The following is a 25230-nucleotide window of genomic DNA, read 5'->3' as shown; positions in this document are numbered from 1 at the left end:
AACCACAAACAATTCCGAACTCCTGAATTTGGCATTAGTTTTGAGTTTCTTCATGGAATGGATTTCACCAGGCCTCTAACTGGATAAACTGGCCGACTGTTAGAAATTGCGGAACCAAGATACAGCATTTTAACCGACTTTGGCGGGGAGGTAGATGTCGGCCCTTGACTCAGTGCCATTCTAGTTAATATCATATGATGGCGGGAAAGAAGAGGCCCAAGGGGGTGCAAAGATTTGCACTGCTGTGTAATGTCTGGCAAGCGGTTGCTTTAAAATCTGAGATGGGTGTGCAACCTTGCCACGCGCTTGACTCATTCAGCAGTGTTTTGACATATGGGTGAAATTGAGCAATTATATTTGAAAGCACAATTCTCTTTTGATAAACAATGTCTTGTTTGAGACAATTGACCACATGCCAAGAAGAGTTAAATTCACTGCGATGGTGGCGGCACATGAAGCACTGCCTTAGAACATGATATGGCCACGCCCACAGTGATCAGTCAAAACTGAGCACCTCGGTCAGCCATATGAGGCATTAGCACCTCTCTAAGTTTCCATGCAAATAAACACCGGGCTGCTGACAAGTCTGCTATATTTGTGTTGGCACCGCACGACAGTCATTGGAGCAAAAGTGTCGAACATAAGCGAGGGGGCGGGGGATTGCGGGGGCACTGCAAAGAAGGATGAGGTATGAATGAATAGAACCGCAAGAATGACTTGGTGTTGAGGTATGGAGGATGTGAGAATAAAATAAGGGGGAATATAAACACTGACAGATTCAATGGTATATTCAAACGGAGAACGATCATTATCTTGGTCTGGCACGCGTTGAAATTTGACTGCACATTGTGGTTTGACTCTCTTTACTCCTCTATCCATTGCTATCGTCAGAAAATTGCTGTGTGGTTGTGTGTGAAGACTAGCCAAGGATTGTCGATGAGGAGACAGAAATGCACGGCCCAGAACAGTGCAAGAATACATCCTAACTGACAATAGCAAAATCGATCTCTCTGCCATACTCAGGTCAAGATGGACGATCGGGTCATATCTACAGAGCAGGGCCTGCTCTTCCGTCGCCTCCTCAACCAAGATGCCGGCATCTACATCTGCCGTTCCAGAGAGCACGGCTTCACCCAGACACTCGCCCGACTTAGCCTTGAAGTCCTCCAGGGCGACACCTTGGATGAGTTGACGGCACGGGACAACACTGGCCTTTCTGACCTACTTAAAGACAGATCGACCGGAAGCTACAGGAACTGGATGCCATGTAGCACATACAACAGGTTGAGTCCGATCGGCCAGTCGCGTATGTGGTTCAAGGATATCATGCAGACGATCGGTCCGTCCAATCTGCCCCATGTGGAGGAGTACTGCGAGAGGATGTGGTGTAACGAGAAGCTGAGGAGGAAGCACAAGAGCATGGTGGAGAAGTATCGGCAGGCTCAGGAGAGCGCCAGGAAGGCCCGCAGCAAGAGTTCCAGTGAGCGGAACCGGACACCGCGGGACCTTAGCGCATGGCAGGAGTGATGGGAAGAAAACTTTAGGAGGGGAACTGTAAAAGAGAAAAGGAAGACAGTTTTGGGACAGTCGGACCAGGATAGCTGGAATCGGATTTATGAGAACATAGACGGTAGAGTGTAGATGCTTGGTTCTGGTTATCACTCCCCAAACGGATGTCGTGGTCTGGAGGAAAGACCGGGCCTGAACACGATGGAAATGTGGAGACAATGTTTCAAATACTCTTTCATGGTGTCTGTAAATTTAGCACGTATCAGATGTTAAGCGGACACCCCCCCCCCCCCCCCACCCACTCCCAACCCGCACTTTTTTTTTCATATTTACCGTACATACCTCCGGGTAAGTTTCAACAGTGCACATTCTATCCATGAGTCTTAAGTGGACAATATACAGATCGCCTATGTCAACATATAGCATTGGATTTCTTCACTATGTATTTATGGGCCACGCCCTTGTTTTGTTATTTCACTTGCCGGTCCAGTTCTGTTTAAGATCAGCACCGTCTCCACTTTATGTTAACCCAAAACACTGACATCGTTAGCTCAACCAGCTAGTACTGAAAGTAACACAGAAACGACATGTTGATGGTTCAACAGATTATGAACACATTGCTTTGTTTTCACTACTGAGCACTGAACTTTCCAGAGATGGAGCCAGAAATGGAAATCCTTCTTCATTAATCCTTCACTCATGCTGAAAGAGATTCACTTCATTTTATTTGGTTCAATATGGTACGCAAGGTGACAGGATGACAGATGACAGGACAATGCAAAGCCAAGCAACTACTAATGGAAAAAAAATGCTCTTCGTTGTCTTACTTTCCATGACTGATTTTTATATCCATGGATTAAACTAACTTTTAAAATGTCACTTGTGGAATGATCTTAATTCTTTGTCGTCAACATTGGAGATTGTCATAATAATTCATTAATTGATCCATCGGTGTAATGTGTTGAAACGGTTGCCAGAATTGTCTTTGTTTAATAGAAATATTCATATGTATTGTTTCTTTCATGGACAAGTAGACATGACATTGACAGAAATGTCAACTGTCGCACCCTAACATGCTTTCATTGTGATAGTTACTGCTTACGCGCGCGTGTATGTGTATTTATAGATACATGCTCAAATCTGGAAGCTCTCTCACGGCTTAGGAACTGGAAGATTTTATTCTATAAATTAAAGACTTCAATCAGACATTGTAAAATAATAATAGAAGCATTGCTTTATTTAAAATTTCGGTCATTCACACAATTCTTCATTTTAAGGCGCAGTCTGTTTTCACCGTGGTCCCAGCACACTAAAGCACGTTTGACACTTGCAGTGTTTGTTTTCCTTGTCTGGGATACGGTGATGCTGACTATTAGACTCCAATTAAGGTGTTTTCTCTGCAAATATTGCTCCTTTAGGGGGGGAAGGGGGCTGCTTGACAGGACGGTGAAAGATAAAATGTGATGTTCTGAAATGAGCCAAATTGCCAAAATTATTTTACCTTAAAATGTGTCACAAATGGGTGCCAGTTGTTAAATTGTCCCAAATGCATCTATACAACAAGGCAATTTACAACTTCTGGTGGTTTATTTGTTGAGATAACTTGTATGTTTTCTCCGTCCTTTGATTTGTATTCGTCCAGCGGTGCTTTTGAAGCTTTTGTTGTTTTTATAAGAACTAAATAGTGGTCTTTTTTTTTTTTTTTTTTTTAACTGAGCAGATTTTCAAAAATACCTGTATATATCGACATCATTTGAAAAAATTGACTGTCCATAAAAATGCATTTGTAGGCTCTCAAGTGCCACAGGTGATGCTGGAGGATGGTAAGGCTTTTAGCCAATCAGAACCCTGGAAAAAGTCGAAATGGTATCGGGAGAAAATACTCAATCACATCAGTTCACAAAACAGAAAACAAAAAGCAAACAAGCCATTGCATTCACAACCCACCTGTACTTAATGAAAAAGAAATGCAAGATCTAAAAAAATTGAGATCCGTGGGCATGTGGTAATTGAAAATCTGATTGCTGAAGCTAATGGTCCTGTTTACGTAATAGAAGGCAACAACTACAAATTTTCTGTCCCTAATTGTTTATATAGAAGCATGAGCTGTCTGAGATAAGATGTAAAACACATGCTTAAGAATGAACATTGTTAATTGCATATCGCTGTAAGAATTGCTAGCGTGCATTTTTGTGAGTACAGTATTTGTGTATGCAATATACGATGTAACCCTTTAAGTATTATTGTAAAACAATGTTGAGACCATCGACCATTTTCCCTTTTTTTTAAATACAAAAAGGAAAGCACCCAATTTACTGCACTTTTTGCCCACTTTCTCATAATGCTTTGCTAACTCTTCAAAGTGAGCATTCTATTGTTTCATCGTAAGCAAACAGCAATGATTTTATATTAGTGAATCAACTATAGTGAGCTTTTACTGTGTTGTCTTGCCCTCTAGTCGTATTTGATGGCCTATTTAATTACCGCTTCACTCAGCATGCCATATACCATTAAGCTATCTAAAAGCATTAAATGTGGAATTTTTTTGTGTGCAGTTATTTGTGAGATTGGTTCAATTAATTTTTCATGAACACTGAAAAAATACAATGGCCCCTTGGCATAGATAGATAGATAGATAGATTAGCTTCTTGTGCTAGCTGCTAGCTAATTAGCTACTGCCTATAGATAGATTCGCAACTTGTGCTAGGTGCTAGCTAAGTAACTGCCTGTTTAACTACTATTTGTGTCACAGTTAATGTTTGAAAATAATTAGAATAATTTAAAAAAAAAGATTTGAGACATTTTATTACCCCAGCTAAATGTTAAGAGTGTGTTAAAAGAATGTTTTTATTGTTTGTCTCAGAATGATAAACGTCTGCTTTACACTTGTATGATGGTTGATAATGATAAACTTAAAAGCATTGCCTTTACAGTAAATAAAGATTTTTATGATGGTAACTTTTGGACTCTGGAACAAGTTATTCAAACACATATACTGTACTGTATATCATTAATCACAAAATGAAATGTTGTTTTGGCAGATGACCAAAATTGAGTGTCGCAAATTGCAGTCCCATTTCAAGAAAGCACTGCACTTATTGTATTGCACTGTAGCATCTGTACAACAAAACAATTGTCTCCACCTACTTATCCAGACCGAATTCATCAAAGCATGCCTTTACAGACTTTTCTTTGTGTACCGGGCCTCTGAAGTGATGCTGGAAGCGAAAATGGAATTATTTTCCCACCAAATTGGAAATGTAAAAGTATCCATGTGTCTTGATAAAATGAAGAATTAAGATTCAGGGACAACTAAGGGCTTTTGTCCAACTCTTGACACATTCATGGGATGATTAAGCTGTATATCCCAAGGCTATGTTCCTTACAGTGAATTACCACAAACTGGACTAGACCGTTTCAACATACTGTATATCTTCAGATAAGGGTTTCCTGCCTAGACTGCCCATGTTAGGCTGTATTCCACTGTGTTTTGGTTTCAATCGCTACACACACAGAGCTAAGGGAGGAAATCAATTAAGCAATGCAGAGTTTTATGTTTGAACATGTAAGATCCAGGAATGCCAAGCCAATCCTCAGGGAGCGGGTCACAGATTTACACGCTCCCCAATGACTAATGATGATTAATCAACAAATGGGGGAGAGCTGACCAAAAGGGGCGATGTTTCAGAAACATTTTACTTCAGCAAAAGGCTCCTATTTATCAGCGCCTATTTTTCTCGAGGTCAAATGGATCATTGTTACAGGCTACACATGATGGAATAATATATGTCGTATCATAACCAGGAAGCGTATTTAGTTCTCAGTTCAAACCACTGTGTGAATTATAAATCGTTTCTTGGGAGGTCATAACAGGTACCAAGCTATTCAACTATAGGTGATGTACCTATAGTAGGCAATTGTTGCAGTCATGTCTCCATTGATGCTATGAGCACTGAACATGGACTCCAGCAGTGAAAGACAGCACCCGCTTTCTTGTCCTTGTGAGGGTGAGGGTTTGGGTTTGGCTCGGGTTACTCTAACCCAAATAGATTGATAAAGGAAAATAAACATGGACACCTCGTGGGAAAGGGAAGCAACTGAGAGTTGATTTTTAATGTAATGTGTTCAACTCCACACAAATGAGAACACAGTTCTTTGAGTGCCACAGCTTTTATGACATCCCAATTGTATTTGTTACACAGCATTATTCATGAGATAGCCTGCAAGGCCAGCCAACGATATGCGTGCACGCAAAAATATTCTACTAGCACACGACCCACTTTGAGCAGGACTGTATGTCTCCATTTCCATGGTGTTGCACAAAATGCAGAGAGTAATCTCATTTCCACTTTTATGAATGTTCTTTTTCTTCTTCACGTTGAGGGTTCGACGTCGACAGAAGCCAAACACATTTCTTTCCACATTTTGTGTCATGTTTCGGTTTGGGACCAACAGGTGGCACTGTAGGGCTCCCCCTGCAGCTGCACACCTGTTGGTCGTTATGTAATTAGTTGTATAAAAGGACTCCCGCCCGACCACTCGTTGTCGCATCATTGTTTGTTTCTTTGTTGCTGTCATGTATGTTTGTCATGTTTAGGTCATGTTTTTGGTCATGTTTCTGTTATTGAAAGTTTTCTAGCTTCAGTTGTGGTTTTGTTTGATACTTTGGATTCTTTTTGTTCTTAGGACTTTGTTTTAGATTTAGTTTTCGCTGTGTATCAATACAACTCATCAAGTTCACCCTGCTCCTCCCTCCTGCCTGCTTTTTGGGGTCCACCACCACCTCGCATCGTGACATTTTGAAACAATGCTCATGCAGTTACAATGGCATAAAACCAGTTTGTCCAAATCTGTCACTTAGGTCTGCAAGAACCATGATTCGAAAATTTAATAACACATAATTTCAACAATTAACCGTAGAAGATGATGATCAGTGAGATTTTCATTTCCTTATCAGAAACATTTCTCATGCATATGCAAATTTCCCTACATTTACACTGGTCAACAGCAAAATTTTAATCAGAGATGGCATTATTGTGTCCCTACAAGTATTTTGACGCTGATTTAAAACATATCTCTACTTTTTTTCCTGGCACATTAAGTTTTTGAGATATTTTCCTTTTTTAGTTTCTAAGTTTGTCCAATAAAAGCTGACTTTACCATGCACTGTAATTTATAGCTAAGACGTTTCAGAAAAAAAATAATAAATCCATCTCACTAAACATCTAAAATGAAAGACGTCAAGCCCTCACTCATTAGTGATGTAATGCCACTCTGCCCGAGATCATTATGGTTGTTGTGGTGAAGAACATGTGTCGAAACAAAGCAGCGTGATTCCACAGTGGCGCTTTGCCTCATACAAAAGCAGATGGTATACTGGTGTTATTGCATTCGGCCTGTCATCAGACGTCCCAGCCGATCGTGTGGAGGCTTGTTATTTGCAACACTCCAACAAATACAAGCGCATGCAGATGTTTGATGTCTGCAGCGTGGTTTTCATGTGGCGGTGTTAACTGCTCCTCCATGAGGTATGGGAAGAACAAGTGCTGTTTTGAACCATGGTGGAGGTTAACGCTGGATTACAACCTTGCACTTGCCGCCAAATATAGTTTGTCTTATTACCGTGTAATAACCCAATGCCCTCGTTTTTTGTTTAAAGGACGACCGTTGCTGATGCTCTTGAGTTGCTTTATTCCCACAAGCGGTAACAGGATGCACATTAATTCAGGAGCTGCTATCGGCCACAGTTCACGCCCAGTCACCCAACACACTGACTGCCTGCTTAAACCCAACCTTCTATCTTATATGGCACTCCTACCTTTTCAGCTTGCAATGTTCCTTTGAACCCTTGAGTTTCTTGATCTTCCATCTCAAGGGCATCACATATAAAATCCATCCATTATCTGAGCTGCCTATCCTATGACAAAGCAAATAAAAAGCAACCTTTAACTTAATAAAACTAAAACAACTATTTACATGCATGCCGGGAAGTGCGTGGCTTCACAATCGCTACAATATCAATTACATTTAGAGTGCTGCTTTTGAGTTCTTGGGGTCGAATTTTTGTGTCTGGATCTTACATGTTTTTCCACGTGGGATTTTCATCGGGTTTCTCCAGCCACATTCCACAAACTCAATTGTCCACAGGTATATGTGTATCCTTCATCAAACCAGAGGTAACCAGGTGGTAAACAGGTGCATGTCTCATGTTGAATAAAAAAATACTAATAATAAAATAATAATAACAATGATGACAACCATTTTTTATTTGTAATGACATGAGCCTTTTGAATTGATAGCAAGGCCACTATAGCTTAGTATTTGGTTTCAAGTGTGTGACATACTTGACGAGGGTTCAACAACCAGGTACCCCCCAAGGGCCCCATGATTAACGCGCGGGCCTGTTCTAAAAATAGCTCACCCGTGACGGGACCTTGTGATTACTTCGGAATGTTATTTAAGTTCTCATTTGAAAATGTAAATATGCACTTGCAGAAATTTACATAAATAGTGTTGCCTGTCGATATTATCTTAATTATCAATATTAGGTTAATTTCTACATTGTTAAATCAATTACTGATAACTATTGGAATACCTGTTTGTTATTTCAGATGTGTGTACCCTAGATGTTGCTCTCAGTCTCAAAACGTCTAGTGACCCTCTGCACTAGACTTTGTCTGAGTCAGCACGTACCGACCACTAGAGGGCAGTGTGGGACAACATCTCATAGACTTCCTCCTTCCTCGGGTGAGTGAAAGTGACATTCAACCGAGGAGGTTAGGGAAAAAAAAGTAAAAGAGGTGAGATTTGCCCAGTAGATCTAAATATTTGCCAAAGCGAAGGGAGAAACACTCAAGATTTGCAATTTTATTCATCACAATCAACATATGCAACGACATCTGAAAAAGAGAGAGGCCATGAAGTACCGCTTGGAATAAAAATAAAATTATAGTCACACTCATAAATATAATAATAATAATAATAATAATAACAAGGTTAATGTAGGTAGTGTGCCCACAACCATGAGTTGTCATTTTGGGTTTCATTTTCCATTGAAGAAATAAAACACACTTAATTAAGATCAGATTAGAGTGAGGTTTGCAATGTTGTTACTCTAAGTCATACACTATTTAGACACAACCACTAATTCCCCTGAATATTAATTATAATTGTTCCCATTTTGGACAATTGGATGTTTCCATCTTAGTGGGAAAGACCTTTTTCTATTCTAGCATGACGTGTGCGCTGGTATGCAAAGAAATGTCATGCATGGATGAGTTTGGTGTGGAGGAACAGCCTCATCTTTGTCCCGGGTCCAATGTGAGTGACCTTGGACTTCACCAGCAGGAGTGGAAGCTTTGATCGCTGCAAAAAAATTTAAAAAAAAAACAACAACTACACATTTGCTTCATTTTCACCTCCTAGATGTAACAGCCATGTGTCCCAATATTTTTGTCCAGGTAGCATATCATCTTTTGCTTAGGAAGGAGTAGAAGGGCCACATGAAAAGGGACAAACACTAATGGAGTAAAATGTTAGTACGAGCATAGCAGCTTTATCATGAGGACTGTTGAAGATCTTGTCAAGTTACTTCGGTACAAAGTACTGTATAACTATTAGAATTTATTTTCTCTTTATTCTCATTGTATTATGACTTTAGTGTTATGACATCACATCATTTTTCTCATATTACAACTTTGTTGTTGTTCCAGTGACATCACGACTTTTCCCTCATAGCATAGCGTGTATTCAGTTGCCACTTGGCAGAAAGTCCGTTTCGCCTGCTCGGACCGTGTGGCCTCATGCTATTTTGACGAATTTGCTCGGGTCACAGGCAGACAGATTCGGCTGTGTTCATGCCCATTATGGTGCAAACCATCTTTTTGAGAAAAACACACAAGATTGCGCGCATCTGCAAAATTACCTCGTTGAACATGTTTCTGCACTGATTTGCACCACGTGGCACAGCACTGGTCATGCAAATGGAGCCGTGAGTGTCAATGGTTGTCTGTCTGTCTCATGGTGTGCCTTGGAGATTAACTAGCAACCAAGTCGCCGTGTGGTCTGCTTCCCACCTAAAATCAGCTGGATCCAGCTACCCATGAACCTGAACAGGACAAGCTGCTGTACAGAAAATTGATTGATATTCTAGTTGACGATGGGTGCGAGGCAGTGTACCATATTTTCCGCACTAATAGGCGTACCTAAAAGCCTTCCATTTTCTTAAAAGCTCACAGCGCGCCTTAAAATCCGATGCGCTTTGTGTATGGTCATTACGGTAATATTTTGACCCCAAAATGGCTCCTTGCTCGAGATTTGCTGACAACGCAGAGTTCAAACTTAAAGCGATCGGTTACGCATTTGAACACGGAAATAGAGCAGCGGCAGGTGAGTTCAACGTTAACGAGTCAATGTTAAAATTGCTGTTGGTTAAGTGAACCGTGTCGCTGCTTTATTAAATAAGTTTTCCTGACATCTGATCATCCTGTTGGTGTTTTCTTGAGCGTAGCTTCATCTAGTGGAGGCATTGTAGATTGCGTCTTATAATGCTCAATGTATGAAAAAAATGACAAAATAGGCCATTCATTCGAGGTACGCCTTATAATCCAGTGCGCCTTTTTGTGTGGAAAATACGGTACACCCCAGAGTTGCTAACCGCTAGCTCTATGTTGTTTTTTTCACCGAGTGTGGCCCATATACTCCTTCATAGATCCACTCTTTTATATGTAGTATAAACACCAAATTTTCTGCTAACATTATTCAAAAGCCAGTAGTTTTCCGCGCCTTTCTCCTCACTCTGCAGTGGTTTCATCTGGTAACTGGCAACACATCATCAACTCGCCACACGTGAATGGTGTGTTTCACTTGGCCGCCATGTGCCTCTGTGTGCCCCACAAACCCACAGTCTGCCCCCCTGCTGCTGTCTCCACCCCGATGGAATGACGACTTGAGTGACGAAACAAAAGGAAATGCTGAGTCTCGTAAAAACATCACATGAAGTAGTCCATCTTTCTGCATGCACGCGTGCCTTTCCAGTCGTAGAAGTATATTCCAGTTGTGTCTCCGAACCGCCGTCATGTCCACTTTATACTCTACACCGTAAGTCTTTAAGGGGTGAAGAAAGGTGTGAGTTCATCTCGAAGTTTTCCGGGATCCTTTCACGGCACAGAGTTCACACTATCGTCTAGATACTGTCAATAACATGGAGTTGGTCGCAAGGTACTCGACCAAAGATGTGGCCCACTCTCCGGTACTGAAAAACGAGTGTACGTGGATTCATACAGTAGCTATCAAATGGGTGTGGTTTCTGTACCTGCTTGTAGACTCGACGACAAGAATGGCACATTGCGATGGGATCGTGCAGGAGGAATGTGGGACATAACTCAACACATGCAAGGAACTCCACAGATAAATATACACGTTGGAGGAGGAGCTTTGGGGCTGTGTATGTGTGCGCATTTGTGTGCATGTGTGTGTTTGTATGTTTAAACCTCCTCCAAAAGTTGTCCGAGTCCCTTTCTAAAAATCTACTTGAATCAGTTCTGCCGAGCCCACTCGTTCTTCTCGTTGCTGTTACTCCCCCGCGCTCCGTGGCGCCCGAGGGTTCTGTTTTCCTTCATGGGTCCGACGGTTCCTCCCCTTCCTCAGCTCCTGGAGATGCTTCCACTTCTTATTAGCGGGCCGGACGGAGGGACCAGGAGAAATTGAGTCTCTGCCGGCGGTGGGAAGCTTCTTCTCCATTCGGTCACCGGCGGGATTCCGGCGGGCCCAAACTTGTTCGCAAATCTGGTCCACCGTGTTCAGGTTTGGATGGTCCACCAGCTGCATAAAGTCCCGATACCAAAGCTTTGGGTTGGCCACCAGAGGCCCTCCACCGCTGCGAGGCTCCGCTCGGGAAGGGGCCTCGGAAGGCATGTGAGACGACGTGGACTGGATGACGTCTAAAGTGATGCCCAGCAGGGTTTGGGTGAAGCCGTGCTCCATGGCGTGACACTGATAAACACCCGTGTCCCTCCTCAGTACACGGCGTATCAGGAGCCCTCGGTCTGTCTGCAGGATCCGATCGTCCAGACGCACCTAGAAATGGGATGAGGGACAAGATCTCGTGAATTCTCTTCACTTTAGCCATCATTTTGAATTTGTCTGAGTTGCTTTAGGAAGATCGTCAGAAATGCACAATTCCTTGGATATGTATAATTTGCGGTACAGACAAAAAATGCGGTCAGAATCTTTTGTTTGGGACTTCTACTGTGGAGTGACTCGTTGCTTATAGTCAGGACGAATTTGAGGAGTTTTCCTCTCGTCCTGGCACATTCAGCAGAGGCCCAACTGTTTGTTGTCTAAAAATAATAATAATAATCATCATGAGCAATTATCCGGTGGTTTGGGGTGTGGTACAGTATATGAGGAATGTTTGCCCCCAATCTCCTTGGAAAGCGGTTGGGGTCGACAATCGTAATTGTTCACCTTGCCCACGATCAGAAACTCATGTGTGTGCTCAACACTGAGAAGTGACTGGTTGTGTGTTATAAAACGGTGTCTCCCAAGCCATTCACCACGATAAAAACGTCACGGAGACCACTTTGCAACCGCAACGTATTGACCAGCTAATCCACCAGTTACCCCAGTTGGTAGCTGGTGGGTGGACATATTTTTATGCTTGTCCTGTGTTGTATCACTAAGCAACTGAGCACACGATTGTCAATTTTCTCCTCGTCTTCTGTGGTATCGCTCAGCTTTTGAAATTATGATATTAAAAATCAGCACGTGCGTACGCTTTTCAGTCTGTGCCCATGCAATGATTGGCTAGTCAACTTAGCACCTTTTACAGACAGTCAGAGCAGCAACGATTACTCTACACATCACTTTCCATGTATTCAGTACTACAGACCGCAAAGCGAGTAAATGCCTTCATCCATTCGTCAATTTTCTATTGATTATCCTGTGCTCACGGGTGACCTGAATTCCATTCCAATTCACCGTATTGTTTTGTGTTTTTTGTTATTGTAAAGTGTCCTTGGGTGTCTTGAAAGGCGCTTATAAATAAAATGTATTATTATTATTATTACTATGGGCATCGGGCGGGGTACACCCTGGTCAAGTCACCACCCAATCGCAGAGCACAGAGACATTGCCAGTCACATTCACACTTCTGGGCAAAGTTTGACTCTTAAATTAACCAACAAAGACGTGTTCAGCCCTTTTTTGAGGGTGCTCAAACATCCTTAAAGTGAATCCAAGTACCCCGACACAATTCTCATTAATATGGTGTATGTTTAATAATAAGAAGAACAACAAAACAAAAAAATCATCTCACAATGGAGAAATTCTCAATTTCCAGCAGCAAAGTTATGAAAGGAAGAAAGTAGAAGAACAAAAAGTACAGTATAGGAGCTGCTGTAAAGGCAGCCACTCTCGCTTGATCCAATTGGACATTCTTACCTCTTCTCGTGGCTTGTCTCGTTGTTTCTGAAAGGTCCAAGTGACTCGGGCCTGAAGGGACTTGGGGATGCATTCCAAGAAGGTGCTGCTTCCTTCGACACCAAATAGCTTCTTCTCGGCCACGTGGTGCTTGTGGTGGTCTGTGGAGCGCAGCAAAAGGACAAAGACAATACTGTACTTAACAACCCATGATGTCAACCGGAAAAAAAAATTATAGTCAAGGGCTGAAAAGGAGAGAAGAATGCAGGAAGGTCATGTGACCACCTTGAAACAGATCTGTGCCAAAGTGCATCGGTCTTGGATGACTACAAATCATTGCATCGTTATTATTACAAGTTACTGGACACGTTTACCTCCTGAGCAAAGAGTGTTGGGATCACCATTCCTCACATCCTGGCGACGGAAACGCCTGTAAAAAGAAAATCACTTGATTCAATAATTAAAAACATTACATTCTTACATGCATATTGACTCGATTAGGAATCAATTGGTTATTGATAATGACCTCACTACATTTTTTTTTTGTCAAATAAAAAAAAAAAAAAAAGACCTTTTAGTGTTGGGAAGGTAGCGAGTGCAGGATGTCCCATCCCAGGCGCAGTAAGGGTCTCGGGCCAGGCAGCACTCAGCGCAGGCTTTCCCGTACACGCTGCATCGATGGAGGGGCACCTGGGCGATGCCTGTGTTGGAGCCCACGTACAGTTGTTGCTGTGGCGACCGAGCACAGAGACACGTTAGAGACGACATATGTTTTGATGCAAAGACCTAATTGGACTTACCCGTTTGGAGGAGATCTGCATGTCGATGATTGACGAGGCATCCTGAGGAGCAGAGGAAATTGAAAAATGAGGAAATATGGAATGCTCAAGGATACGCGACAGTTTATTTATCATTGTCTTTTCTTACTTTGAAGACCTCCAGCTCTTCCAACAGAAGTTCTTCCATGTTGTTCCAACTCTCCTTGGGCACATTGATGACCTTGAGTACCGTCCCTTTGTCTAAAAAATATATACATTCTAACTGACGTGGCTCATTGTTCTTTCACAGGTGTTTGTGTGTATTTTTTTTTTCAATTTTTGAGTTACCACGCAACTCAAATGTTAGCAGATTTACACCTTTTTTTCTGAGCTCAACGATTTTACCTGTGCCAATAAACATGACATCATATTGTCCGTCAGCAGCGTTGACCCTGTCTACAGTGATCTGGGTGAAGCTGTAGTCCACATTGGTTCTGACGAAGACTGGCCGTCTGGTCATGGCGTACACCGGGTTGTACATCAGAGGGTGGTGACGTGCAAACTGAATCACATCGTCTGGGAAACCCTTGGTAGACTCAAAACTGCCAAAGGTCTTGCTGGGACACTATTGGAAGTAAAAACAAAATAAATATATATATAATATATATACAGTATATGTATTTATATTTATATTTCTTTTTAATATATACATATATTTTTTTTATTTATTTATTTTTTAATATATATATTTTTTCAGGTGTGCTATGATCTCCAGAGCAGGAAATTTGTTGACTCATCATCATCATCGTCCCCTATTCTGTGTCAGTTCCATTTTGAAAGAGCAGTGACCCAGGGAAAATGGTGGTGGCGGTGGTGTGAAAGGGGCTTTCGATCGATTGGTCCATCTATCCAAAAAACATCTATCCAGTTCTTGCTCATCCCATTCAGGGTCATATGTGAGCTGAAGCCGATCGCTACCGGTCCTTAAAAAGGTGAACTACATCTGTCCTGGCATAATCAGCAGTCAATTTTAAGGCGCATTCAATCCAGAGACAAAAGACCATTCACACTCATATTCACACAATCACTGAGTGGGAAATCAATGACAGGCTATTTGTAACACGCTGCGGCTACACTATCAGGGACTCCAGCTGCAAACAATAGAGTCAATTGTCTAACATGGTGGATTCATTATGAGATGAGAGGTTATTACTGTAAGTCTAATACCACGACAATCAAGAGGCCACACAATGGAGGTTGTTCATGCGCGGAAGAAAGCTGAGAGGCTGCAGAACAAAACCTGCTGACACTGCATGCCTTGCAACACAAAAGCACTGTAACCACTATGGAATCAAATGATGTCGACTAAAGTAGCGCTGCAACGTGTTTCTGGATTTACATCTCCTGTTGTAGGGCCTTGGTTACTGAGGTTTGAGGTATTTTATGTAACTTGAACCGCTGTGTGGGAAACTGCAAATTCTCGACACTTATTTGATCCGAAAATGAGTGTTTATTTCATATTGATGTGCCAGGGACATGATGGCAACGGTAGAAGGAACAGTGAACCAGCATCCCCCGGTTATTAGTTGGTGCTATTAATACGGAGCTACAAACCACATTTTGTTGCATCGACATTCGGGTGTTGCAATGAGAGTACAGTACTTGGTGTGTATTCTATTTTACACCACCAGGTGATGCTCTGCTGCCCCTTCTTGCTGACCCGTGTATCAATTTAAAAATGGGGTGGGGGTTGTCAGACCCGTCCTCAATCGGGCAACACACATGAAATGCACGGTGGTTTGGGATTACGATGATCGCCCTACGAACAATTTCATGCATGTGTGCTTGCGTGGACAACATTGCAAGCTTGTACGGATTCCTCGAGAGAAACACGACTTTATTACGTAATCATTTCTGGCTTCAGAAAGGCCCTCTCGCAGTTTACTCACCATTACTCCTCCCTACCTAATTCTTGGGCCAGATAAATGAAATTATATTCTTGTGACAAATCACATAAATGTGAAATTTCTCGGCAGTCCGTACGCAAAGAGCATTTCTAGCTCTTGCGCGCTTTTCTCATGTGAAGTTGAAAAGGTGAACCAAGGTAACCTAAGCAAAAATACGACGAACATGTGGATAAATCCCTCCTTTTCCGATGTCTTTTTCTTTACTCTTTTGAAAGATTCGCAAGAACGGTTGAGAAAAATTGCTGAACTAGTCGTCGACGATGATCGCGCTTTTTGAAACTAGCTCCTCCCTGTTTGCTGCCATGTTGGCAGTGGAGGCAGTACATGTTAGCTAGCGACGATGGCTTTATACTCACTTTGATTCAAACGAATATCCATCCATCCATCCATTTTCCGAACCGCTTGATCCTCACTAGGGTCGCGGGGGGTGCTGGAGCCTATCCCAGCCGTCTCCGGGCAGTAGGCGGGGGACACCCTGAATCAGTTGCCAGCCAATCGCAGGGCACACAGAGACGAACAACCATCCACGCCCACACTCACACCTAGGGAGAATTTAGAGCGTCCAATCAGCCTGCCATGCATGTTTTTGGAATGTGGGAGGAAACCGGAGCACCCGGAGAAAACCCACGCAGGCCCGGGGAGAACATGCAAACTCCACACAGGGAGGCCGGAGCTGGAATCGAACCCGGTACCTCTGCACTGTGAAGCCGACGTGCTAACCACTGGACTACCGGGCCGCTTCAAACGAATATGCTTCTTCTAATTTTTATTTGTGTTATTGGCCGCTTGTTGTTTTGTCGTTGACCGGATGTGATGTTGCAACATGAATTCACTGGCTGTTTGTAGGACAGCAATTTCAGCTCTCTTGCTCTCCACGATTACACAAGCAAACTCAAACATGGCACTTTGCGGTTTATTTTCGCTTCTGTTCACTGTTTATACTTGTAGAGGTCATTTCAAGAGATTGATCAGGTTGCAACGAATTATAGGCAATACGTGCTCAGTTCTATCAGGAGGTTTTTCATGTTTTTGACATACCATTCCTGGGCGGGGATAAGGCACTTTTCCCTGAAAGGGCACCCACTGGTAGTTGGGCCCCTCTTTGTGAGCAAACGGCCCCAGGAAGGCCCTCCGGATGTCATTCATGGAGTAGAGACACACAGCTGAGCCTTTAAATACACTGCTGTTGGGGGACAGGGAGAGGTGCGTTAGATCCCTCAACAGGCAAGCCTACACACACACGCGCGCGCGTGCGTGCTCAAATACCATCCGTCCATCAATGGATTCTGACCTGGAAGTGGAGAAGACTGTGTAGACCAGAGGATTCTTTCTGTCCCTCGTTTGCAGCAGGAATACATCGCCTGAGGATGGAGGCGCACGGATTCAAAGGTGGTTCCGGGGTCAAGGGTTAAAAGAAAGATACACGCCCTGTGGCTGCGTCTAGCTAACTTCCGCAGACATTTGAGTAAGCGCTGTGCCCCGAGACATTCATCTATCTACCCATCAAGACCAGATCCATATGTTCTCAAACTGAGGATTTGCCATTAACAGACACTGGCACACCTGCCAGGCTAGAAATGAAACACCTTGGATCAGATATCCTTTCAACTCATTCACTCCCAAAGACGTTTTTAAACGTCTTTTCAGACTAGGTCTAGAACTGGCTTGTACTGAATGAGTTAAAAGAATATCGATTAATGATCTTTCAGGCAACAGGTACTGAAAGAGGCACCGCAACTGACCAATATGAACCTGTGTACATATAATCACAAACTACCTGTATATCTTTACAACCGCAAGTCAGTGAAAGACACAAACTCCCAGACAAAACCAGACAACAGTGGAAACTCTTTTCAACGTACCCCGTTTAGATTTTCACCCCTATAATGTTACATTGTCAATGCTTTGTGATGAAAGCACACAAATTGTTTGAATCATACTCACGCAGCTCGTCAAAGTAAGTATCGCTGCCATCGGCTCCCGGTACCGAGCAGATCAGTCGGGTTTTGAGGAATGTCGTCCACTTATTCACCAAACTTCTCTGTCCGCCCATGTCGTTCTGTTTCAATGAAAGCACATTCACATTCAGCACAATTAGTTTCACCTACCGGGAAAATCCTCAAACACTCTTGACATCAGGAAATGAACATCGGTTAGTCTTTTTCCAATTAAGTAAACTCTCAAATCAAACGTCCCTGAATGGTACTGGGCATCATTTTGGATTTTGAGAGATCAGCTTTTTATTTTTTTTGGAGGGGAAAGAAGCGGGATGGGATTGTTATGCCACCACAAAAGGGTTCCTGTGATGGCAAACAGGAGAAAAGTGCAATAGAACCGTAAAAAGAACTTCCTGAAGCCAATCGCGTTGGACCGTAGGCTTCACTGCGACGTGATTTGCGAACAAGACAGAGAACGATCTTTTACCCTGCAGAGTTGGCCAATGCGGGAATAAGTGGACCTCCCCAATCCTTGGGCCTCCACCGCCGTCTCCCGGAAGAAGAAAAATACTTTATCATCATCAGGATTTTCACTTTCTGGGACCCAAAAGGAACCGATAAATTTGGGCTCTGGTACACAAATCAGGAGGAACAAACCAATGTCAGTCAACGTTTATTCGTGTCTGTCATGAAAAAAGTGTCAAGTTAGAGTGAAAACACACCATTGAGCCAACGTGAGTCATGCTGCTCCGTGCGGATGGAAGGACGTCTGCCCAGACTTCGAAAGATGGTGAAGTCCCGCCCCATTAAATCCGTAGCTACACCTGCATACAGCTCATCGCCTTGGAAACAAAATGAATACATTTCTTTGTAACAACAATGTGTAATACTGAATGACATTTTGAGGGACTTTTATGTACGTTATCATATACGTTTAAGACAGATCATATCGAGCAGCGTTTATCCCCCGGGCCACGGGCCGGGACCGGTCCGTAGGTCATTTGGTACCGGGCCACAAAGAAAAAATAAATAACTTGCATTACTTCCATTTTATTTATGTTGGAAACTAAAATGTATTTTATTTTGGAAAATGACCGGATCCTCTGTTATTACAGTACGTCACGCTTGACACGCTTCTCGGTCACGTGATAGGTTACCGTAAAAATGAAACTCAGGAGCTAGCAAAATGAGTAAAAAACAAACAAACGTCTTTGGGAAGGAGAAAAGGACCAGCCAGCAGACAGAAGTGGAACCTATGACTTTCAAGAAAAAGAAGGCTACATTTAATAGACAGCATAAGGACTTTCTACTTAAAATACGGATATATCGCAACGGAAGATTCCCACGCACCAAGCCCACTTTGCATAATATGCGGTGATGGTGAGTCGTATTTTTCATGCACTTTGTATTTGCAGTGTATCTTATTTTGAAGGCACGTTTAAACGTTACCATAACGACCAGAGAGTGTTGGTGCAGGATAGAACGTTCCTCGTGTCACGATTCGTGTTTATTATTATGTTTCGAAAATACCACAGTTTTCAATGCAGGTCATATCATATTATTTTGTTGTATTTATCCTGAAAATATTGTCTGACATTTAACCGGTCCGTGGGGGAAAAAAAGGTTGGGGACCGTTGATATAGAAGACAAAGTAATCAGGAATAAGCCTTCAAAATATAAAGTGCGAGTGAAAAATATCACAGTTACCAATGAGTACAGATGCGGCATTATGGCGAGGATCATATGGACTTTTCCCTTTGCCGTCTTCCATGTTCGATGGGTCGATCTTGAAGATGTGGTCCTGGCAGGACGGACACAAGGAAATTGTCTTCAACACAAACAGTATACAGTATACAGCATTTCTTTTTACCTTTACCACTTATGCGGAATATACCCATTATTCACCTATACAAGCCACAGACTATTTACTGGACTGTTCATTGTTGATATTTATTTCTTTGTGGTGAAACTACTTGTACAGGCACAAAGATAGTGTTTCAATTTCTGTTTTGTTTCCATTTATTATTTTCCTTCTTCCGTGCTTCTACTACTAACTGTGATGCTGGATGATCCGTAAATGAGCCTTGTATAACTTATGAAAAGAGGATCATGTTTTTAGCCAGAAGCATTGATAGAATCTCTGTTGCTTTTTTGATGCAGCAGGGTGCCTCATCTGCCTCATAGTCAAGAGATCGGGTTCAAACTGGGTGGGAAAAAAATGCTGTTTTGAATTGACTCAATTTTATTTCATCAAGTGGTTGCAGCAAATAAAATCATCTGGATCCAGATAAGCAGACAATACAACCACTTAAAAAGAATTATCTGGATCCAGATGATTTTATTGTGGGCAACCAAAAAAATGTAAAATTGAGTAAATTCATGACACCATTTTGAATCTCCGTTGGTGTGTGTGGAGTTTTAATGTTCTCCTGCGTAGGCTTTTCCGTGTGTGCTATATACAGTACATATATATGGATCCAGATTATTGTATTTCATGCAACCTCTTAATCGATTAAAACTAAGGAAATTCAACAAACGTTATTTTTGGGCGTACCCTGCCTCCTCCCCAAAGTCGGTGTCGGGTCTGACTCATCTATAATATGTGACTCATAAGGACAAGCTCAATGGAAAAATGAATGAATGTTTTTCGATGTAGTCACCTCCATCTTGTGCCCCACCTCCACAAAGGCACAAGTGGGATGGAAGGCTCCGGTTCCACAGGCGTACAGGTGGGTGCGATTATAGTGGTGGACAATCTTCACATAGTTTACACAGTCGGACTGAAAGAGAGACACGCAGAAATGGAAACGTCGTCATTGAATTACGGTGTCATTACAGCTTGTTCTTGAGAGATCGACTTGGCGAAAAGGTTGAGTTGCACACTCTCATTTTGTTTTTGTCTACTTGTTTGGTGGTAGAATGCATGATGAAATTTCGAAGAAGTTCGTGGGGGGTGGGGGTGGGGGTAATGGGACCATCAATGACCACATGTTTTTTTTCCTCCACATTTTGGCAATACATACAATACCAAAAAAAATTGACCACAGAACAAACCCGAATGACCCCACCAACAAAAGCATCTGGCTTGGATTGAAATGTTGAACATTCCCAACGCTCTCCTCATGTCAGTCATCAGCTCCGCTGCTGCCACACTGCTCTGACAGTCTTTGTGTCCTGACACCCCAAATGTGTGCTTTAAAGCTATTTATTTTGCTACCTGAATGGCACAACATGGTTAGCATGCTAGCGGGTGTGCTTTTCATACTGCATGGAGAGAAAATGCCTTAAAATGAGAACAATTGTCAAAAATCTCACTGGAGGTAGAAGATTCTAATTTTAATGCTTCATGAGGCAACATTGACATGATAGTAATGATTGACTGGCTACTGTTTTTTTGTGTGTACTATATTGTTACTATTCTTCCTTGTCTAGCTATTGGCCTCCGCACACATCTGCACGTCTGAGTTTATCGTGAGTGAGGCGGATGTCAAGCAGCTTCTTGAAAAAAAAGATTGATCCAAGTTAATAAACCCTTCGGTCTAGATCCGAACTGCAACTCAACATCAAGCGCACGTTTGTGAATGTGGGGTGTTGAAGGGTTCATATCCATTGACCTATGACCTGCTATTGAGTCATTAGTTGAGACAGTGGTCCAAATTCATGCTCAGAATAGCTGTACTCTTTCGGTGTCTTGGCCTCTTCTAAAGCTACATTGTCCTGTTGTAGTTTGTCTTTACTTCAAACGTTCTCTCCAGCAATTAGCAACACGGTTGCCCCACTTTAGACATTATGTGCTCCTTCTTAGTGTCAGTGTAGACAGCATGCAATTGCCATTGATGTTCATGCGGAATAAATGTGCGTTGTTTCTAAGATGGAAGTGATTAGCCTTCATGAAAAGCAATACATATTTTGTTTCAAAGATGCATTGTTTGGTGGAATTGCTTTGAAGAGCAAAACAACTTAATTCAATTCAAATTAAAAAAAGAAAAAATCGCAAATGAAGAGTAGCAGCAGTGAAGATATTTCAACACAACGTGTGCCACCGGATGCCCAGTCCAGAGTGTGACGCACGTCTCTCACAAAAATGAGCTCTCTTTAAAAAATATACTGGAAAAAAACTAAGGGATGGAGTTTCACCAGTTTTATGGACCTCAAAAAGTGGCTCATCGCAGGTTAGTAGACATTCAAGGATATGCTTTAGTTTAAGTCAGGGCCGTACATCTAAGCCAACACTTCCAGTCAATTTGCAGCAACACAAAAGCTTGAATAGAAATTGCTGTCATGTTTGTCTTCCTCTTGTGTTTTGACTGTGTGTGAGAGGGTTTGGCGGTGTGAGAATGGAGTTCCCAGTGATCCAGGAAACATATTTGATGCCTGAGAACATCTGACTGAACACACAGTGGCAGTCATCCAGTGGGCAAACTTTCGATTTAGATACACAACACAGTTCAGGAATGCCTTTGATGGCTTATGCCAACCAGGACAATTTAACTCTTTGGGCATTTGTCTGATTTATTTCTCTTAGAATAGACAAAATCTTGTTTTGTGCACTTTCTCAAAGTGTTGTATAACAGTAAGTTTTAATCAGAGATGGATGTATGTGTTAAATTTTTTTTGTTACTTTTATTGTTGCACATCAGGTTTTTGAGATATATTCTTTTTTTGTCCATCCATCCATCCATTCATTTTCTAATCCACTTATCTTCACAAGGGTCGTGGGCGTGCTGAAGCTTTTTTCCACAAAAAAATGGGACGAAATGCGGAGGAAAAATTCCAGACAAAAATCCAAAATATTAAAAAAATTACTGAATAAATCTGACAGTAGTTTTAAGTTGTAATATCAACGATGACCAGTAGATGGCAAACATGTGTTGGTCGCATTTGCACTTGGTATTATGTTGCCCTACACTAAAACGTGAGTAAGCCTAAAAAGATTTGCGGCTTTGGAATGATATGCAGGACAAACATATGGCCTCAATAATAATAAAAAAAAAATTGAGTGAGTTGATTTTTGTTTAAAACAAAAACAAAATGAGTTCTTGCGCGTAATGTTGGTTTCTTGTTTAGCAGTATTGTGCCTTCTTCGAATTGTAATTTTATGTGAGAGCCCTGAGTAAGAATAATTTACAGTATGTGGTTATTTTGTTGTTTGCTTTAGAATTTTTGTTGATGTGGGTGGTGGACCTTTTATGCATGCATTGAAAACGTATTACCAAAAATGAAATATAGTAAGAGCAGGTAATTGGTACATATGCATGTATTTTGTCCAAAATTATCGTCACACATTTAGTTCGGAAGTGTGTGTTCCAATGTGGCTCTTCAGAAGCAGTAATGAAAAATTGTGCCCACCCCCTTCTCCCCCTCCAGTATCGAAGTTTCCCATTCTTGCTCAGTGCCCAATCCCATCACAAACTTTTGAGTTTCGGGTTGATTTGGTGTCATCCTACTACAGTAGTTTATGAAAGTTTCTCCTTATAGGAAAGTAACAGTAACAGCAGTGCATTGTGAGATCAGAAATCCGCCCTGTCATCCAACATATCAGACTTCACTGTGCTTGAAAGGTACTCTTCCAGTCAAGGCACCTCTAGAGAGAAGTAACAATATGAAACATTGAGTGTGAACAAAGTGACTGGGAACGCAGACCCGGAAGGGGGAAGGGATCAACCCCATCCAAAAGAGAAAGCACGCGTTCCGGTAATTAGGGTCAATAAGGTAAGGTCAGCTCAGTTAGTTCTTCATGTGTCGCTGACAAAACAAAAGGCCTAAAGAAATGAGAGCTGTTGAACATTGATTAAAACACATTGAAAAGCAAGAAAGACACTAAAGAGGTCAGATTTTTCTTTGACTATTACACACACGCCACGCATGCACACGCGTACAAAACTCTTGCCAAGGTGAAAATGGACGCTTGTAGTCGTCAATGAATAGAGCTCATTGTGTCGTCTACAGCTGTGTAATCATGCTGATAGAGGCTTTGTGCAAAACACACACACAACACACACTCACACACAGATTTACATGGATGAGAACCTACGGACCAACGTTTCCAACACGAGTAGAAATATAGTACGGTATAAACAGTCGCCCAGGTTGTGCAGCCCACACCAATGGAAAAGCGCACAGAGGACCAATAAACAAACATGTCTTCCGTCATCCGAATGTGTGCACTCTACGGACGCTCTCGATTAAGACACATAATAATCGGATACATTTCACATGAACACGTGGCAGTGTCTTGAAAAAGAAATACGGATCAAAGTTTCTATTATCGGTGTCCAATAAAAAGACGAGGAGTTAACAGGTTCTGTTTGGAGGAAGAGTGTTGAGTGTTGTTAGTTAGGTTTATTATAGGATTAGGGTTGTTTTTATTCATGATTTTTATGACTTTTTGATCATTTGAATATGCAGTGGCACCTCTGAAGTCAAAGATCACACGGAGAATATCGACCTATTTCAGTTTTTGGGGAAAAGTAATGGCTCTCAATCCACTCTCATGCAATATACTGCACAACCTCACTTCAAATGAAGAATATGCATTGAAAAATAGATTTATTTGTTGTTAATTGCCTCAACAATGTATAGTACACGATAAACTGTATTTAATAAATGAAATCCCGCATTGCTGGAGCTCCTGCTCACCCATCAAGTGTAAAAGTGAACACCCAAGTTAATCTTTTTGTTATCTGCCCATTACCAAGCCCGACACCAAATTCCTCCACCAATGACTTGGCAGCTAAACTGGCCAAAATTCCAGAGTGAAAGACCCACTTCAAAGTCCAACAGTAGGCAGAGCTGCAGCAGCGTTAGCACGGTGACAGCAGCATCAACTTCTGATGATAATTCTTGATCCTTTGGATTTGTTGACAAAATCGTCTCACAGTCATGTTGTTAAGACAGCTGGGAACTATAATGAGTCCCCTTTTATGCTGTGTTTGTATCTTTGGTGGTTGACATATTTTTTACACATGTATGCCCATCAATAATGACAATAAGCAACTTAAAAAATGGCAAATGTTGAAAACTACAGAGTTTAAACAACGTGAGCTGACTTACTGCGATATCCTTGCCGGCCCAGTTGCATTCCTCCCTCCACTCAACGGGGGCAGGCCAGTGGATCTGAAACCCAACAGTTTGAATCTAAATTTGTCTCCTGGTTTTGTGTCGTTAAATGTAATCGTCTTGACATAAATGATTTCAGTTTTATTCACTCATGCGGATATCTAATCCTCTTAATATGAAGTTATTCAGACTTTAATACAACAACTGCTCATCTGATGGCCAGTCTGTAATCTAGAATGCAATGTTTGTTAAATTCCATTCCACCCGTTGATAAAAGAACTGTTATAAACGTTCTATTAATTAAAGTATGATTCTGAAATCAGAGCAGTATAGTTTGTGGGATGGAATTTTGTCCAACCTTGTGGTCCTGTTTGCCGATGTTATCCAGCGAGAGTGACAGCAGGAAGTTCTTGGCCCCAACGAAGAGTCGGCCCCGCTCCTCGTCCAGCAGCAGAGCGCTGAAGCAGCACGAGCGCTCCAGCTCATAACGCCTCACTCCATTGAACTGCTGCAAGTCTGCGAGCGGAAATGTACGGGACTGCATCAGGAATTTACGCCTTAACAATGAAATATGAAGCG

The 25230-nt window shown here is 42.0% G+C and overlaps 2 protein-coding genes across 3 annotated transcripts in view; one reads left to right on the top strand and one right to left on the bottom strand.

Moving 5' to 3' along the window:
- The window catches only part of sema3g (semaphorin 3G), a 50113-nt gene extending 45646 nt beyond the window's left edge, over nt 1-4467 (top strand). For both annotated transcript variants that reach the window (XM_086105838.1, XM_086105829.1), the window contains one exon: nt 1024-4467. In XM_086105838.1, the coding sequence (XP_085961964.1) occupies nt 1024-1527 (504 nt within the window). In that variant the 3' untranslated portion in view covers nt 1528-4467. The remainder of the gene's footprint in view (nt 1-1023) is intronic.
- A 3894-nt stretch (nt 4468-8361) lies between these two features.
- Nucleotides 8362-25230, bottom strand: part of sema3b (sema domain, immunoglobulin domain (Ig), short basic domain, secreted, (semaphorin) 3B) — a 65275-nt gene continuing 48406 nt past the window's right edge. The window contains exons 3-18 of the mRNA XM_086105815.1: nt 25010-25167; nt 24646-24708; nt 20253-20372; nt 19300-19393; nt 18315-18434; nt 18080-18222; nt 17600-17714; nt 16947-17016; nt 16694-16838; nt 14094-14313; nt 13858-13949; nt 13731-13772; nt 13502-13659; nt 13305-13360; nt 12952-13091; nt 8362-11586 (exon numbers count right to left, since the gene is read on the bottom strand). Of these exons, the coding sequence (XP_085961941.1) occupies nt 11083-11586; nt 12952-13091; nt 13305-13360; nt 13502-13659; nt 13731-13772; nt 13858-13949; nt 14094-14313; nt 16694-16838; nt 16947-17016; nt 17600-17714; nt 18080-18222; nt 18315-18434; nt 19300-19393; nt 20253-20372; nt 24646-24708; nt 25010-25167 (2240 nt within the window). The 3' untranslated portion in view covers nt 8362-11082. The remainder of the gene's footprint in view (nt 11587-12951; nt 13092-13304; nt 13361-13501; nt 13660-13730; nt 13773-13857; nt 13950-14093; nt 14314-16693; nt 16839-16946; nt 17017-17599; nt 17715-18079; nt 18223-18314; nt 18435-19299; nt 19394-20252; nt 20373-24645; nt 24709-25009; nt 25168-25230) is intronic.

The sequence above is a fragment of the Hippocampus guttulatus genome, chromosome 1, assembly GCF_054856545.1.
Source record: "Hippocampus guttulatus isolate MCC_2025c chromosome 1, RoL_Hgut_1.0, whole genome shotgun sequence".
Lineage (NCBI taxonomy): Eukaryota > Metazoa > Chordata > Actinopteri > Syngnathiformes > Syngnathidae > Hippocampus > Hippocampus guttulatus.
The sequence above is the reverse complement of the archived record's forward strand: the minus strand, read 5'-3'. Positions and strand labels throughout refer to the sequence as shown.